The following is a 19,054-nucleotide window of genomic DNA, read 5'->3' as shown; positions in this document are numbered from 1 at the left end:
GAATTAATTGGAGCTGAAGCCTATGACACAGACTCGTTAGAGAAACACGTGTAAGACTCAGTCTTGAGAATAGGGTTTTGGTGAAGAATAAGGATCCGTGAAATGACTGTTCTTGTAACAAATGTTTTTGATTTGACAGATCAATGAATATTGAGAATGCAGGCTGCAGTTGATCTCTCATTTAGATTATAAATAGATAAATGAAACGAAAATGCCTTTCATATTCTCCCCCCCCCCCCCCCCCCCTCCTTTCTCTGTGAACCCGGCGAGGGTTTGAAAGGACTGTTTACTTGATGTCTGCCTTTGAAGTTAGCAGGATCTGGCTTTGATTAGATCAATACTTTGTGTTCCAGAGTGAAGAGGAGCGGAGAAGCTCCCCCGCTGCTTTTAGAGAGTGAGAAGGATTACGCGCGACGGCACTCTCACACTGCACACGGAGCCGGAGCCATGAGCAGAGCGCTTGCGGAGCACATCAGCAGTAGCTTCCGAGAAGATGCTCCTCGTCCTCCGGTGCCGGGGGAGGAGGGAGAGGCGTCATGCAACGGCCACAGCAAGTCCCCCAAAATGAGAGCCCAGAACAAGGTTAAGGATCTGCCCGCCGCGCCTCTCGGCTCCACGCCGAGGAGGAACGAGGATGGACTCGGGGAGCCGGAGGGCAGCGCGTCGCCGGACTCGCCCCTCGTCCGGTGGACAAAGTCCCTGCATTTTCTCCTGGGCGACCAAGACGGCGCTCACCTGTTTAGGACTTTCCTGGAGCGGGAGAAATGCGTGGACACGCTGGACTTTTGGTTCGCCTGCAACGGCTTCAGGCAGATGGACTTAAAGGATACCAAAACGCTGCGAGTTGCCAAAGTTATTTTCAAGCGGTACATTGAGAACAACAGCATCGTTGCCAAGCAATTGAAACCGGCCACCAAGACTTTCATGAGGGATAGTATTAAAAAGCAACACATAGACTCTTCCATGTTCGACCAAGCACAAACGGAAATTCAGTCAACCATGGAAGACAATGCGTACCAGATGTTTCTAACTTCTGACATATACCTCGACTATGTGCGCTCCGGGTGCGAGAACGCAGCGTATGTCAACCATAATAGCGGTCTAGGTAGCCTCAAGTTGATGTGCGGATACCTTCCACCTCTCATGGAGGAAGAGGAGTGGAGTTGTACTGACTTGAAGGCAAAGACGTTAGCGTCCGTGGTTGGACTATCTGCCAAAACTCTGAGAGCTACTGCTACTATTCGGACAGCAGCTGAAGTGCTGGAGAATGGATGCAGGTAAGAGATCTAGGCTACTGATTACACTCTTTATGTTACACCTTGGAGACATGTACGTGTTTACTCTTATTCTTTTTGGTGTTTGTGTTTGGGAGCGCATAACTGCTATCATCATTCATCCCAACATTTGACTGTTATTCTCACAAATGCCTGTGAGAGATGAAGGCACCCGATCAAAGGGTCCCAAAGGAACATGTGTGTATGTGTGCCCTCTGCCTTGCAGTTAGTCAAAGGGGGATGGAAGGGTGAAAGGAGGGGTGGGTACAAAACATCAATGGATCTGGTCCTTCCTTTTAAGTAAATGGTGTCTTGCAGGCAGCCCTCTGCTGGCTTGATCAAGTTTCCTGTGCTTTGAAACCTTTCCTCTGGTTCAGGCATGAATTCAGACACCAAATCCCATGACTACTTCAGCTATGTGAATATGTTGCTGTTGCGTTTCTATCGTTCCCATTACCTGTGTTAACAGCACAATGTTCAATGTAAAATACTGTACCAATATAGTTACACTTAGACACAGCTGTACAGTATGAGCACGCGCGCGCACACACACACACACACACACACACACACACACACACACACACACACACACACACATACACAGTATTGCTTCTTGGTCAAAGATGAAAGTGTTACTGAGAGGTGTTTCTGGAAAGCATTTGGACTTTGTCGAGAACTCGCCAACATATTGACTTAAAAGCTGAAAATTCTTCAAGAACTGCATTTTATGCATAAGCGTGCATCAAAGAGCACATTCAGAGTTTTCACTAAAATGCTTTGAGCATTGTCCACACAATAAAAGAAAATTCACATCTGGACGCAATTATCACTCTGTGGTTTGACAGCGTCTTTTTCTTTGAGTGTTGGAAGGAAAAGTGCAATTTAAGAATAATCCACACTTTTCCTGTCAAGTCACCAAAACTTTTTGGGAGATTAGGGATTGAACGTTGCGTCCAGTGTGTCATTTTTCATAACATTTCAAACAACAAAATCATACAGACGCCTCATGGTGAATGCAACACTTAAGTGTTTCAAGATTCACAAGATTAATGTGTGTAGGCACTGTTTGAAAGTGGCCTTGTTGAGGCAGTAACTGAAAGGCACTCCTGGACTGTTGACACGAGGGCATCTCCTCTGCTTCCTGGTGTGATCCGCAACATTATAGTGTTTTGCCAAAAGTAAAGAGGGAGAGATAGACCCCTCCTTTCTCCCATCGCCCTCTCTCCCCCTTTCCCCCTGCCCCTCACCATCTCTTTAGGTCAACCAATTTCCATCTCAAACATGTGGAACTAATTTTGCCACTGCATTCTTTTTCTTTTTTCCTGTCCTTCTTCAAAACCTCCAGCACTTTTCATCCAAACTGACAAAACAACAACAACAACACAGCCTCAACTCAGTTCAACATCTTATAAACCACCATTCCCACTCTGCTTGGGATGTGTTTGTGTTTTCCCCCTCTGTCCTTCCTACCCAGCGCTTTTATCAGCCCTTTTTTGAAGGAAGGGGGGGACACACACAAAATCAGAGACAGAGACATAAGAGAGAGAGAGAGCGAGAGAGAGAGAAAGAGACGAGAGGAGGGGAATGGGGAAGACAAGGAAGGGGGAAGGAGGAGATCATGAAAGAAAGAAAAGCTAGGGAAGAGAGGGTGGGGGGGGGGGGTGCAGGGAGCCCAGCTGTGCTAAATACCTGACTCTTTGCGTGGACCTTCCAAAGGTCAGGTTTGAGCTTGGGGCCTACGGCTTTAGTCATGCTGGGGTTCTCCTCACAACTCTCCCGGCTGTAGGCATTCTCATAAAGAATGAGGCCCTCCTTCCCTCTCTCTCTTTCTCCCGCTCACCCCCCCCTTCCTCCCTCCCTTCCTCCCTGTAAAGCTCAAGTTCCCCCCTCCTCTTTCTCCTTCCTCCTTGTCCACCCCCTTCACTACTGGAACAGGAATGCAACACAGCAGGAGAAACTAGAGAGAGAGAGAGAGACTTTAGAAAGGATGGGGGGGGGGGGGTTGCAAGGAGGGGCCCCCAGACTGTAGGATAGAAGACGAGAGAGAGAGAGAAGGGAGGGGAAAACACTCCAAGAAGAGTGAGAGAACTAAAGTGGAGCTTCAGAGAGTGGAAAAGTGTGAGAGTAGAGGCCTTGCCCGAACAAAAGGCTGGAGAGATAGCAGGAGAGAAAGCAAGGAAAGAAAGGAGGGAAGTGCTGTCGTTCATTCACATACAGCTGGGCTGCTCACTTCACTCCCCACCACACACGCACACAGAGACCCTCCTGCACGATGGGGGAGGGGACATGAAAGAAAAAGAAAGAAAAGAAACTAAGAAAGAAAGAAAGAAAGCGAAGCCACAGCCCACAACTCTGATACTGTTGTCACATTCCTGAGGCCCCAAAGTCTCATGAAAAATACTCTAATGACTTAAATCTGTTAGAGAGCATCAACAACACAAACTAAAAACTCTCACTTGTAGTTTCAGCTACGCTTTGCGAAAAGGAACCCATTTACAAGGCTACAAAATAACAGTTACTACGTTACTACACTGTAAAACTCTGGGTGTTCATTTAACTCTGTAGGTCGTCAAAAAAGAAAACAATGTACATAGCCTAGTGTTCATAGCCTAAATGATGTTAAAATGATGTATAGTATATCCTCTGCACATCCACAAGACGACACAAGGAGGCACCAAAGTCTCCCTGTGACTTTGCAGGTCCCACCGACGAGGAGACCCCGCCAGCCCTTACTTTGTCAACTCGGGCTACGTCTTCGCCCCCGCCACCAGTGCCAACGACAGCGAGATCTCCAGCGATGCCATGACGGACGATTCCATGTCCATGACGGACAGTAGTGTGTAAGTGCACAAGTACACACTAACCCCCCCTCCCACACACACAAACACACAAAGTCTGTTTCTGTTTTCATTTCATCTTGACCCGCTCTTCTGGAGATGACATAGCATCTTCAAAAGACTCATTTCCATTCAGCTGACCCCCCTGGCCAAGACTGGGACTTTTTGAGAAGTTCCATGGTCTCCATACTGGGCCGGGATCACGGTTCAGTCAACACCTTTCCAGGAAAAAAAGACGACGAGGAGAAAAAATATTTGGCAGTATGGTAGCAAAAAAAGAGAGAATAAAAGACTTTGTTTTTCTTTGGGCTAGAGGGATTGTGCCGTTGTGAAAGAATGGTCGGTAATATATTTTAATTATCCTTGCTGATTGACTTCAGGTAGTTCTATTAAAGTGCAGTTGTTGCGAGCGCCTCCAGGGAGATAACTCTGGGAAAGTCATTATGTCGACAGACCGTTTGAAGTTTATTCTGATGCGTCTTGATGTGGGTGGGGGCGTTGCCTTGTTTTTGTCAAAGTCAAAATCCCACCCACCCTTATGTCACAACAGGCTTATTCATATACAGTATGTATATATATATATATATATATATATATATATCGTCGTTGTCGGGTGGAAACCTTGTATGTCCAAAATCGTTCGTTTTGCATTTATCATTTTAAAAATGATTCAAACTAGTAAAAACAGCCGATCTACAAGCACACATGTGCTTGTAGATCTGCTGTTTTCACTTCTTTTGTGCGACAGCCTTGTATGATGAAGCAGGGCTTTACTTTGCGAAAGAATGTACAAATTTGAAACTTGGAGATACGAGGTTTCGACCCGACAACGACGATATATATATACTGGTATAAACACACACAGATACGTATACACACATAGAAACATACACACTGTATAATCTAATCACTTTTTTCTCTTTGAAGAGCTGGCGGGCTAGGAGGGCGGAGGGCAGCCAGTAGGGAGGGAAATAGCCATTCGGGGCCTTAAGACAAACTCATTGAAAAATGTTGGCACCAAATGAAAGGAGACTTACTCACATGGTGGTTCGGTTTCCTGCCACTGGCCTCTGCGGCACGCTGAGATCATGTGTCTGCAAGGCTTTCACGGGGGTTACTCATTTCTGGACCTCATGGACAAGGCAGGAGGGACTCCCACTCTCCAGGTTTGGGGCACCCCTTCGAAATTCACCTCCCCGCCTGCCCCCTCGCCCCCCTGCCCCATCACCTCGACCACAATTCCTCTCCTGCACCGGGGCCAATGGCAGGAGTGTTGAGGCTTGGAGTGCAAGGGAGTGAGAAAATAAAGTGCATGGGGCATAAAGGGCTTAACTGAATCGCTTTCAGCCTATTGTTAGGCGAGGGGAGCTTAGGGGGATAAGAGGGTGGCTGGCTGCTTTGAAAATGACTTGCACAACTGAATGAGAGATGCCCATAAAGTAAGGGCCCATGAAAGAGTCCACGGCTGTTTTCTCTTCCCCCCCCCAACCTGCACGGAGGCTCTGGCTATCGTTGTCGCTTTGCTGGATGATTTTAGGTTGAGAGGAGAGTATGTATGGGATTCCTTTTTTCTTTGGTGCCAACTTTTTGCTGCTGAGTTTTGTTTTTTGAAACATTTCCCATGGTTCTTCCTGTGCCTTAAGGGTTCATGTCTTGGGTTCTCTGGGGTACCGTTTGTGAAGTATTGATTTTGGTAGCACGCTCCCCTTATTAGACGCTTGCTGCAACAAGAAGGTCGATATCGGCAGTTTGAAAACTGCTACCCCCTCCTGATGATGTCATTCAAAGAGATATTATTCATAGTCCTTGAATAGATGAACCGGGGGGGGGGGGCTTGCTTAAAAAAAAACCTTATTAGAATGACATGTCTTCATTATTACACAGCACCATGTCTCAAAGTCATTTTCACTCAGGAGTCCTCACCAAGGTCTTTGACACAGAAAGCTCTCTCCCATCCTCATCCCCTGCTCTGCTCTCCTCTCCCTCCACCCCTAACCGATTGTAATAAAGATCCCAGCTTCTTCCTCTGCGATCGGGGGAACAATTTGATTAGTGTGTCCTTTTTATAGTGGTTAAAAGGCACACTGCAAATTTGAATCTCATTTCCCAGATAAAGAACAAGAAGAGTGGGATTTGGGGATGGGAAGGGGAGGGGGGATTTTTTTTTTCTCTCCTCTTTTTGCTTATATCTTATTTATGGATTTACTTGGACGCTGGGGAATGCTGCTGCACCAACTTCAAACATTACCTTATCTTACAAACCAGCCTTTTGATGTTGCTGAGATCAGAGGCTCACAGCGGAGCGCTTGCCAAACGAAGATGGCAGCGGGCTCGTATGTGCATGAGTGTGAGATTTCAAAGAGGCAGCAGAAAAACTAGCGTTTGGGTTAGGTCAGACACTTCTGAGCAACCGAAAAGGCCAAGATAATTGGCCTGGCCTAAATGGCAGCTCACTGGAAAACCTAGCAGACAGTGAGAATGAGAGACTCCCCCAGTAAATGCAAACATTTTCAGACACTAGGATTCCTACTAGAATCATGTCAGCGCTAGGAAGCTAGCAGCAATTTACATGACTAGCTTTACTGGGTCATAAGGTCAGGGGATTGGTGCTGAGTCTGACCTATGGCTTGCTTGTTTTTCATTTTTTTAGGTTTTCTATTGTTGATAAATACCCACCGTCAATGTAGACTGATGTGAACCTTAACAATGGGGCTCTTCTTTTGAAGCTTGCGCTTGGATGTTTAGCATATGACTACCATTGTCATGGTATGTTTTGTTGTGTGTTTTTGTTTCCCTGGCTTCAAGGGCTCCCAAGCCCTTTGATTTGACTGTAATGTGCCTGCTGGGTGATTACTGGGAGATGTAGAGCCAGTCATTTCAGCCATGATGAACTGACCCGGCGAGGTTCTTCTTTCTGTCCACAATCACTAGCAACTCTTGCTTATGCTAACATTGTTGTGTGCGAGCCATGAGACCTGTATGATTCACAATAATAGGTGATTTAAAGAAGAAAAAAGAAAAGAAAAAAAATATATATATATAATATATATATATATATGTGTGTATCGTCATTGTCAGGCAGAAACCTCATATCTCCAAGTTTCAAGTTTGTATGTTTTTTCACCTAGTAATAAAGCCCTGCTTCATCATACAAGGCTGTCGCCCCAAAAGTAGTGAAAACAGCCGATCTACAAGCACACAACGCCTCGCGATATATATATATAGGATATTGGTTGGGAATTATATATTGTGTATACTTTATATTTGGGAATTAATCCGTAGACTGTGTCTTTTACTTTACAGTGATGGTATCCCTCCATACAAGATGGGTACTAAAAAGCAGATCCAACGGGAGATGCACCGCAGTGTCAAGATCAATGGCCAGGTTTCACTCCCCCACTTTCCAGTAAGTCCTACTACACTAATTCTAACATCATCTTCTGCTTTGTGTGGACGTATCTGTTTTTTTTTTTTTTTGCTTGAGTCAAACTTTTACACGCTGACATACAACTGGGTCCTGATTCCCTTGAGGAGCTGTGTTTTATGTTTTCAGAGCGCATGTTGTGACGGAATTCTATATTCTATTCCCCCCACTTGTTTTCATAACCAAAAGTTGGGGCAAATGAAAGGATGAATTTGCATATCACTTCTTCTCCTACAGTCTTTTCCAGCCCTCCCCAAACCCCATGTCTTTGTAGCTGTCAAACATAAAGCAGCGTTTCCTTCTTTAGCTTCATCTATATTCTATAGTATGATGGTATGATGGTATGCTGAGAGTTTTGTCAAGCGACATTGTACTCTACAGACGATATGACACAGGCTTTAGTATAATGTGTAGCATTATAATTAACAATTTGTGGTGGTGATGACAATGATGACGATGAAGTTAAAATCAGGTTAAGAGAGCAACACACCGCTTTATTTTTAAACCAGCCATCAAACTGCAGAAGTTGCTGCTTTGATCCCTTTCACCTTGCACTGCGCCTTTCATTGACAACCTCCAACAGTGACTGGCCTCCCATTATTTTAGCCATCCTTTACCGCTTCTCTCATCCCAGTCCCAGGGTACAACCCGGTTTTATAAATCTTTTTAAGCTTTGTGGTACTTGAGAAAAGAAAAGAAAAGGGAAATAGGTTATAGGAGTAGGACCCATCATTGACAGAATTGACAGGTGTTGGGTGTCTCCGAGTCAGGAAAATAAATATCACACTTTGTCTTGTGTGTTTGTGTGTGCTCACTCACGCGCATGCACATTTTCCGCTTTGAGTCCGTTTGTGCGTGTTCGAGTGTGCGGTCTGTTCCTCTTCCTTTCTCCCCCCCCCCCCCCCCACTCTCCCCTCTCTCTTTTACTCTGCCTCTTTTCCTTTCCTACTTGCTCTCCTTTAATGTCTCCCTCCTGATTTGGAGATGGCTCTGTCTCCCATGATGCACCAGCCCCAGGCAGCAGGGGCTCCGTGCGGGGCCGGCGCTCCTTTGCCAGCAGCCCCGCTTGCCTTTCTTCTCCTTCCCTTCATCGTCTCTACAAAGAGATGAGAACAACAACAAAAAAAAAAAGTCAAAATCAAGAAAGCCAGTGTGCCAAATAACAAAAAAGTAAGTTAGAGATAGAGAGAGAGAGAGAGAAAGGGAGAGAAAAGCCAGTGTATATAGTTAAAGAAAAAGGAGGATAATGTGACTAGAGAACCTTAGAGCTGCCCTGCATGCAGTCAAGAAATAAATTACTACTTCCCCTTAGATCTCCTCAGTATTTGACTCCGCTACCCCCCCCCCCCCCCACCCTCCCACCACCACTCCACGTTCACCCAAATCTCAGTCCTCTTCCTCTCCTTTTCTTTTCTCCGCTTGCTTTTAATTTTGTCCCCCTTTTCTTCCCCTCTCTCTTCTTCTCGCCCTCTCTTCTTCTCGCTCTCTCCCTCTCTTCGCTGTCGATATCTGGCTTTTATTCTGAGATTTAAAGCCGCATGTCCCTCCCACCCCTAGCGTGCGTTTGATGTTTGACAAGGGCTCTTTGAAGTGTGCTGACTTCAGAGGCTAGCTAGCTGATGGGCTACAGAGGGTGCAGGCGGGGGGCCTACCCTCCGAGCGAGACCAACTGCTACCCCGCCACCGCTACCCGCTTGTCTCTCTTGTTTTGTTTTTTGCCCGACGGCCTGGCATTGCCAAGGGCACTGGGCACAAGATCTGGAGTGGGGGGCAAGATCTGGGGCTGGGGTATGGGGGAGGCGAGAAGTTTTGGGTGAGCTCGAGGGTAAGGGCATCAGGATTAGACCCTTTTTTTGGAACGGGAGCAGGCTTTTTTTGTGTGGAATGAGCTAGGATTAGGACATGGCCGATGGATTAATACTCCATATTGCAAGGAGTCACAAGCAGTCTATAATGTGACCTTCCTCCTCTCATAGAGGACACACAGGCTGCCTAAGGAGATGACCCCTGTCGAACCCTCGGCCTTCGCTGCCCAGCTCATTGCCCGGCTGGACAGGCTGAAGAGAGAGCAGGACACCATGAGCTCACTAGAGGAAAGACTGCAACAGATCCAAGAGGTGAGGGAAAAACACAGTACATGCACACAACCACCTCATTTTGTGCTCTATTTTAATAATGTTTTAATATTTAGGATGACTATGACCTGGAAAAGTTACATGGGCAGTTGGACACCAAGTGAAGAAATTAGCGTTGTTCATCATTGCAATAAAGAGAACTGTATGCTATCTTTACGTGTTGAAGAACAAGGAAAAGAACGAGGGAATTGGAAGTCTGTTTCGCTTCAGCTACTTCTTCTGTCCCACCCACCCCTCCACTATTTCATCTGGAGGAAGTTTGAAACTTATGTTTCTTGACACACTTGAAGTTCCTTCAAATAGTTAGCGCTTAGCAACTCTCCAGTGGCGCGTTTGCTGAATATGTGTAGTGCCAGTCTCTTTGTGAGGCACAGGCACACTCTGTATTATAGATGAAGCACCCAAAGCCTGTTAGCGAGGATAACAGTGAGGCAAAAGAGAAACTCAAATCAAGTTACCCAAGCGTTTGCTCCCTCTGACTTCAGAAGGCGATAGATATACATTGGTGCTAGTTGAGATATAAACTTCTCATCTCGCTGCTTCAAAGACCGCCGCCGACATGTGTCTTTTAGTCTGTGATGGGTTTTTCAGCTTCCTAAAGACCTTTTCTCCTGCTTGGGTGTGATTGCATGTCTAGGAGGAGGAACGAGAGGAGAGCGGTGACCTCCCCTGCGGCCCCTCCCTCCACCACCCGTTGCTTCCCACCGGCGGCCAGTGTGAGGAGGACCCACAGGCCATATTAGACGAGCACTTATCCCGCGTCCTGAAGACACCCGGGTGCCAGTCCCCGGGCACGGTCCGGCACTCGCCGCGCACACGCTCCCCGGAACGGGGCCTCGCCTCGGTGCCGGCTGGCCACGGGTCCTTCCTCAGCGCCTACCCTGGAGCAGCCAAAGTCCTGGTGGCCGGGAGGCAGTCCACCAAGCACATCCATCACCACTACATCCACCACCACCAACACGCTGGCTCCAAGACCAAGGAGCAGATCGAGGCCGAGGCGGCTCAGCGCGTGCAGTGCCTCTGTCCTCCCGGGGACGCTGATTACTCCAACTTTACCCCTGCGTAAGTGGGACTTCAGCGCTGTACTGTGCCAAGACCAAACCGAAAAGTTAGGTTTTACCAATTGGTCCATTTCTGCTTCTAATTTATCCTCTCTCTCTCTCTCTCTCTCTCTGTATGTTATAAACAGCAGCCACTCTAGCACTTTGTCCAAGCGTCCAGTCAAGATTGGCGAGGAGGGCGTGTCGACGCCACACCTTCCCCTGGACACCACGGACCGCTCTCAGAATGTTTGGCAGTGGATCCTGGAGAGCGAGCGACAGGGCAAGCACAAGCCCCACAGGTTAGTAACCCCCGTCCCCCCCCACACACACAAAAAAAAACAAGCGTAACCCTGAAACAGCATCTTACAGTTTATTTGCTAATATATTGATCTCTTCATCCCAGCAGCACTCAGGGACTAAAGAAGTCCCATCCCCAGGAATCGTCCCCCAAGACCCTGCCCGGCCGGACACACTCGTCCTGGGGCGGAGGTGGAATAGGCAGTGGGGCTCACCTCCGAGCACACCACCCGGGACACCCCTTCATCCAGGACCCGGCCATGCCACCCCTGCCCCCACCCAACACGCTGGCACAGCTGGAGGAGGCATGCCGCAGACTGGAGGAAGTCTCCAAGCCTCCAAAACAGAGGTACAGAATTACGCTCTCGCACAGAGGAGTGTTTTACATCAGTGGTTCTCAACCTTTACAGGCCGCGGCCCCCCAAAATAACCATATTTTAACGGGGGATCTACAAGCTCGCAACGCCTCGCGTTGTGAGGCGTTGTGAGCATGTAGATCGTCTATTTTCACAATTTCTGCCTCTAGTATTTGACAATTTGACCAATGTTTAATTCGACATTTTAGAGGTATTAAAACGTCCTTAAATTGACACTTTAGAAATGTGCAGATACCCCCTATACAGTTAAACTTAATGTTGGTTTGTTCAATGTTGAGTGAGGAAAACAATGTTGCACATTAAGTTAATCATCTAGGGACCCCTCAAAATAATTGTGGCACCCCCCCTGTGGTCCCGACCCACAGGTTGAGAACCAGTGTTCTAGACAATGTTAATTTACCAAATTGTTCATCAAATTAGCATGCAGGATTTAATAGTGTACCATGTTGATCAATGCTGATAGGTCACTGTGTTTCTGACAGGTACTCAGCAGTGGCCAGCAGCCTTCAGAAAGACAGGAGTCACCCTGCAGCAACCTTCTCCACTGGAGCAAGTCCTCTTGCCAGCCCCGGACTTCAAACAGACGAGTAAGCAAGGACCCCTTCTGGTTCTCTACCTCTCTTTAACCTTCTGCTTTCCTTTCTCGGCTTGTCATCGTCTGATGATCATTCCTGTCTTTTCTCGGATACTTTTCCTTTCTTTGTTTGGTCTCTCTAGCTTTCTACACCTACACACACACACACACACACACTACAGTCACTGAAGCAGGATTCTTCATTGCACAAAAATAACTGATATTCAGTTTAAAGTTATTTTCAGTGAGCAATGTGGTTGTACAATGAAGTATGAATTAGGCGTAATGGCCCCTTTTCTCCTTCTGAATTTGTGTTTTCATTCTCACTTTTTTTCTTTCTTCTTGGCCTTCCCTTCAAAGAGAGACATTGTGTGTCAAAATAAGTATGAGCTTTGAACTCCTTCTCTCTGGCTTTTAATCATTCAAGATTAAACACGCCTTAACACAGTGCTCTAACTGAAGACCCTCCACGCACACACGCACACACGCGCGCACACACACACACACACACACACACACACACACACACACACACACACACACAGAGAGAGAGAGACCGTTGCAAACCCCCAAATAGAAGAGCAGAATAGTTAACTTGACAGTGTTTAGCACCTCCTCTCATTCACTCTTGTAAGGGTAGAAGCCATTTCTCATGACATAGTCCAGTACTCTCATGAGAATTGCCAACATAGCCATAGCTGCTGCTATAATGTATAGATTTAATTTAGTGTGGTTTATTTAATAAACTTTAGGCTATGTTAGTTTGGTCATTGTTAAAGTTTGTATGCCTTTATACCGGTACATGTGCAACTTCCTTTGTGGTGGAAAAAAGGTAACGTTTTGGTGTAGGACCACCTAAAGGAGTGTTGGCAAAACAAGTGGCAATGTTAAATGGATGCAACAGTCTTTCATTTTCTGTGGCCTTATCTGAGCATACAGAGCAGTAATTTAGTAATTATTAGCCTCTAAATGGTAAATGGTGCGTTTATATAGCGCTTTTATCCAAGGCGCTTTACATAGATTGTGCATTACATTCACGCACACATTCATACACCGGTGGCGGAGGAAACCATGCAAGGCAACAACCTACTCACCGGGAGCAACTAGGGGTTCAGAGTCTTGCTCAAGGACTCTTCGACATTAACTCAGGGGGAGCCCGGACTCGAACTGGGAACCCTTCGGGAACCCTTCGTGCTCTAATGTCAGTTTCTCTACCCCCTGAGCTATGCCTCTCCTTCGTATATATACACATTCAGTCACAAACTAGTGAAGTTCAACTCCCAACTCCCATACCAGGCCCAACCAGATCCTCTCTTTTGACCCGTCTCTCCTCACCTATGCCCTTTGCATCCAGGAGTTGCTCACCCATGTACGTTTCTCTGTTGCCAGGTCCAAGGAACTGGTGGTCACTTACTTCTTCTGTGGTGAGGAAATTCCCTACCGCAGTATGATGAAGACCCACTGTCTCACCCTGGGACATTTCAAAGAACAGCTCAGCAAGAAAGGCAACTACAGGTGAATATTGAGAGCACATATAAAGTGATGTTATCCAAGCTGTATATCGTCGTTGTCGGGTAGAAACCTTGTATGTCCAAAACCGTTTGTTTTGTATTTATCTTTAAACTAGTGAAAACAGCCGATCTACAAGCACACAACGCCTCGCACCGCGAGGCGTTGTGTGCTTGTAGATCTGCTGTTTTCACTACTTTTGTGCAACAGCCTTGTATGGTGAAGCGGGGCTTTACTTTGCGAAAAAATGTACACATTTTAAACTTGGAGATACAAGGTTTCTGCCCGACAGTGACGATATGAATGTGAAATTATATTCATGTTGGGAATGTTCAGGACTTCACAAGCAGGCCTATGCGCGCGTGCGCGTGCGTGTGTGTGTGTGTGTGTGTGTGTGTGTGTGTGTGTGTGTGTGTGTGTGTGTGTGTTTATGTCAGCTGTGTGAAATGGAAGAAAGGAGTCTGGGATCATTCACTGTACAGAGAGGAAGAAGGGGGATTCTTTTTTCTTTTTTTTTCCTTCTTTTTTTTCAGTACTGGAGCATTTTTTCCCCCTGCTCACATCTGGTACTGATTTCCAGGGTAAGGCAGCCTTAATAAGTATGGCTTTGAAGCTTGGGCCCTTTTATTTTGTGCGCAAAGACCATCGCAAGGCCATCAAATTCCTACTCCACAGTTTTGCATCAGGCGTCTGTATTAGAACCACAAGCCCCTTTCGCTGTCGGTCGCAACAACAATCTGCGCGTAGCAATTAACACAGGATTAATATTGACTTTTGAGCCTCAGATATTAGTCAGTACGTAGTTATGCCACGGTCATGACAAGGGTTAAAGTCCCAAAAAAATGCAACATCCATTCTGCCAGGTGACAAACGTTGACTTCTGTGAATTCCTCACGCATCACATCATATCTATGCTGTACTGTGGCACGCCACTCTAAAGTGGAAAATGTACTCACATTTATTATTTAAGTAAAAGTATCAATACTGCAGTGTAGAAATACTCTGTTACAAGTAAAAGTCCGGAATTCAAAATGTACTTGAGTAAAAGTAGGAAAGTATTGGCATCAAAATGCACCAAAAGTAAAAGTACAAAAATGTTTGAAAATAGCCGATCTACAAGCTCACAACCACGCGTTGTGAGCTTGTAGGTCAGCTATTTTCAAATAGCCTAGGTATAAAATAGGACTAAGGTGTACTATTATAATGTATATCTGCAAAGTAACTAATAACTAAAGTTTGAGTAAAAGTACAATATTTGGATCCAAGATGGAGTGGAATAGAGGTAAAAGTATTGTAAATTGGAAATACCTCAAAATTGTACTTAGGTCAGTTACTTTACACAACTGCTCTAAAGACACGAGGGTGGTATGGCCATGACATCAACATGAAGTTACAGCCACATCTGCTTGTTAGGCAAGAGAGAGAGAGAGAGAGAGAGAGAGAGAGAGAGAGAGAGAGAGAGGGGAAGAAGAAGAAGGGCCTGGAAACAAGTCACTGCAACCCCCGCCATCCCATAACTCTTCAGCGAGTGCAGAGAGGAAGAAAGAGAGGGAGAATGGGGGTTGCATTCGAAACGGCTGGCTTTAATGGCAGCAGAATGTGTGGAGTTGGTTAATTTGGACATGGCAGCAGTACAGCAGAGAACAGTACCGCGCCGCTCTGCCAGACGATATTGGTGCCAGATGTTGCAAAGAAAGAAGAATCTTGCCACAAAAAACATGTTCCAATGGAAATACTTCTCTCCTCTCATTCTCTGTCTGTCTGTCTGTCTGTCTGTGTCTCTCTCTCTCTCTCTCTCTCTCAATCTCTCTCCCTCTCTTCCTCTGGAACAAAGTGATGTCTTTGAAGTATTTGTTAGTAAGGATGTAGCATTTTGCTCTGAAGGAGAAGAAAAAAAGTGATTGCAATTAAATCAGGAAGGCGCATGCTTCTATTTGGCTTTTAGAGGCATGAATAAAGGCACTGACTATGTCCTGTCCGACAAAGTTCAGGGGATCATCTACACATTGCAGCATTTTCACTTGTTGAGTGCAGTATCAAAACTAAAACAAAACTACCAACCCTCAACCGATCCCCCACCTCCTTCAAATAGTTAACATCCACATACTGCAAAATCAGAGACACTTGCAGCTGTGCAACGCACCCTCAACATTCTCTAAAGTTGGCCAAATATTTCACTCGTGTCTAATTACAGTCAACACTGAAAAGAAAACCGTATGTGCGTACACGTTGGGGTGTCCCCCCCCCCCCCCCCCCCCCCTCCTCCCAGTTTTTCATGTGTTGTTTGTACGACTCCGGGCTCAACACACACTCATAAAACGTGAAGAGGAAAAGAAAAAAAGACGCTTTTTCGGAATTCCTCGGCACAGGCACACATCCACACATGGGCAAAACGAGGCATTTTTCCATTACAAAGCTTATCATTAAATCTCCCCCTGCTGATCCTTTACTGGGGTTTAAAGCAGAGAAGAAATCATTAGGAGCTCCGTGAGACTTCACAGTCACTGGGACCAACCTAACCCAGAGACGTTTCCTTTGTTTGAGAGAAGGAGGACATTGGGCTATAGTCAGTCAAGATGCCTCCATGACCTCCAGGAGACTGTCTGAGTGGTCACTGCCCCCCCTCCCTGTCGCTGCCCCTCAGGCTCGGCCTGCATCCAATCCATCACACCCACTTCACCCAGGGGGTGCGGCCAGCAAAATGCCTCCTCTCTTTTTCCTTTTTTTAACCCCAGCTTCCTTTCCTTTTTGCTCTCCCTCTCGCTCCCTCTTTTTCCTCTGTTCTCGGCTGGTGATCGGAAAGTTGCCCGGAGTAAATCAAGAATGTCTGTGTATACTAGTCAGTGTGTGTTCACGAGTGGTTGTGTGCGCGCGTGCGTGCTTGCGTGTGTGTGTGTGTGTGTGTGTGTGTGTGTGTCCTGGATTGTGCTCATGTGGTGACAGGCAGACTCTCAGGCACCTGAAATGTCAACGTGTGTGACAGAAAGGCCCTTCATTTGACAGCCAGCCCAATTAGAAGCCAAGCAGACACAGCAAGGGGAAGGGGGGGGGGGGGGCATTGCTAAAGAGAGGGAGGAGGGAGAGAACAGCCTTAAGACAGCCTCTAATTAACCCTTCAACTTTAATAAGACCTTCCAGGACAGATAGGCATCTGCAGAATGGCCAGCTAGTCAAGTTGAACAAGTGGATAGGAACACAAGCACATACACACACACATGATGTACATGCACGCACATGCGCATGCAGACACAGCCTGAATTATCACAGGGAGTGTTTCGAGGGGGGGGGGGGGCTCTATGTTTGTGCAGTGGTGTGATGTGGAGTCAAGCTTTGCCTTTGAAGTGTGGAGGGATGGCGTTCAACGCAATGACTAAGTTGTTTGGAGCAGCATTCATTTCTAGCTCTCAGAGTTGGTTGTTTGCGCCCTGAATTGCACTGAAGGGAATTGTGAGTGAGTGTGTCTTTGTGGAAATAGCATATAGGTGCCTCAAAGTGGTTTATATTTTCATCCACGCCTTACTCCTTATGCCTAAACCTCTTTGCCATTTTTCATATTTTGAAAAACATTTGAAATAGTTTGACTAGCCGATCTACATTGACACGTTGTGAGCTTGTAGATCGGCTATTTGAAGTATTTTAAAATGTTTTTCAAAATAGTAAAAAAAAAAAAGGCAGAAGTTAGGGGATAAGCATGGACGAAAATAGAGTCCACAGTCCATGCTGTGTATGTGTGTACGTGTGCGCGTGTGCGTGTGTGTGTGAGAAATAGCGTCACTGGGATGTATATGTACACCCCTACTTCCATTATGACACGTTTTAATGTGTTCTTTGTAGGGTTTTCTCTTCTAATCACAGACTTTGGTCTGGTTTCTCTTGTCTCAGGTACTACTTCAAGAAGGCCAGTGATGAGTTTGAGTGCGGCGCCGTGTTCGAGGAGGTATGGGAGGACGCCAGCGTGTTGCCCATGTACGAGAACAAGATCCTGGGCAAGGTGGAGAGGACGGATTGATGTCGCCTTGCTGTGTGTGGACCAACGAGTGCCCCCAACCCCAAGCCGCACCAACCAAATGCCAAACCGTTGTGAAGAAACCTGAGCAAAAGACTCTTTTTTTTTTTTTATTGCTCCAGACTTTTTGTTTTGTTTTGTTAAAGTCTATTTCTTAATATTAAGCTAAACAGAGTTAATATATCCAGCACAAGAGGAGTGATTGAAGGAAGACGAGCCAATGAAGTACGCCGAGCCCAGAGGAGGCCACCCCTCCCTCCTTGACTTTTCTCAGCCAATCAGCCTTATAAACACAAGGGAACGACGCTAGAGACTTAAAGAGATGGTGATGATGATTGAAAGCCTGTGGGGGTGAAAGAAAATAACCACTGAAGATGCAGATGACTGTTTCTGTGACACAAAAGACTGAAGTTGTGCTCCATGCTGGCTTCCTGGCCAAGTGCAATGGACTAATAAGCACCGGAGAAGCCTGCACAGCAACGTGCTGTGACACCAACCTGCTCTTAACGTTGACACTAAACGTTACTAAAATGTCTGTACGTGTGCATATACATACATTGCATATATGTATACATGTATTATAATTAGGAATGGGACGATATGAAAATGTCATATCACGGTTTTTTGACAAAAGAAATCACGATTTACGATATTATCGCGATAATAAAAATCCATTATCCTGGGGTGGAACATTTGCCAAAAAATAGCCGATCTACAAGCTCACAACGCGACCCGTTGTGAGCTTGTAGATCGGCAATTTTTTTGGCAAAGACATTTGATAGAGTGGAAAAAAAGACTGTATCAAGTACATTTATTAGAAGTACCTTTTACCAATTATAGAGGGTTTAAGTGGTACCGGATATCCAGCTCGGCAAATTAAAGGTGAATTCCAGCGCATGACGGAGGACGATATCACGATAAATTAAATCCCCACGATACGATTGTCATGAGTGTTTTTTATCACGATAAATGATAATATTGCGTATCGTCGTACCATCCCTAATTATGATATATATGTGTGTGTGTGTATATATATATACTGTATATATATATATATATATATATATATATATATATATACTGTATATATATATATATATATATATATATATATATATACTGTGTATATATATATATATATATATATATATATATATATATATATATATACTGTATATATATATATATATATATATATATATATATATATATATATATATATGCTTTTTGTCACAAGTTGAAAGTTTTTATTGAATAACTATTTATTGACACCCTCTCCAACCCACATCCCCTCAAATCCCTATCCCAACCCCTTGTGTCATCTTAACCTAACCTGTGTCCCTCCCCCTTTCCCATTTCCAGCCAATGGGCAAGCTGCTTTGAGTTGGGAGAATACTGTGGTGATAATTATGAATTGTTTTGATGTTTTTGGTTTATTTTTTATTTTTTTTATTTTTTTTACTTGACGTTAAGAACATGACACTAGCCTGGCATCGCCCCATAGCCTATAGTCGTATCTGACCCATACCAACAACCTTAGCAGTGGTCTTCAGTAAGGCTCACTTCCTCCACTGT

The 19,054-nt window shown here is 45.5% G+C and overlaps 1 protein-coding gene across 1 annotated transcript; it reads left to right on the top strand.

Moving 5' to 3' along the window:
* Positions 1-447: 447 nt before the first annotated feature.
* On the top strand, positions 448-17,482 carry LOC308281196 (axin-2-like; the record flags this gene model as incomplete). Its single annotated transcript, XM_080721315.1, has 10 exons — positions 448-1,277; positions 3,977-4,117; positions 7,418-7,520; positions 9,515-9,655; positions 10,311-10,735; positions 10,866-11,015; positions 11,120-11,362; positions 11,873-11,977; positions 13,354-13,479; positions 17,356-17,482. The coding sequence occupies 10 exons, from the start codon at positions 448-450 to the stop codon at positions 17,480-17,482; spliced, it is 2,391 nt and encodes a 796-aa protein (XP_080577441.1).
* Positions 17,483-19,054: the final 1,572 nt, after the last annotated feature.

This window comes from Nannobrachium achirus (genome assembly GCF_963921795.1).
Source record: "Nannobrachium achirus genome assembly, chromosome: 3".
Lineage (NCBI taxonomy): Eukaryota > Metazoa > Chordata > Actinopteri > Myctophiformes > Myctophidae > Nannobrachium > Nannobrachium achirus.
The sequence above is the reverse complement of the archived record's forward strand: the minus strand, read 5'-3'. Positions and strand labels throughout refer to the sequence as shown.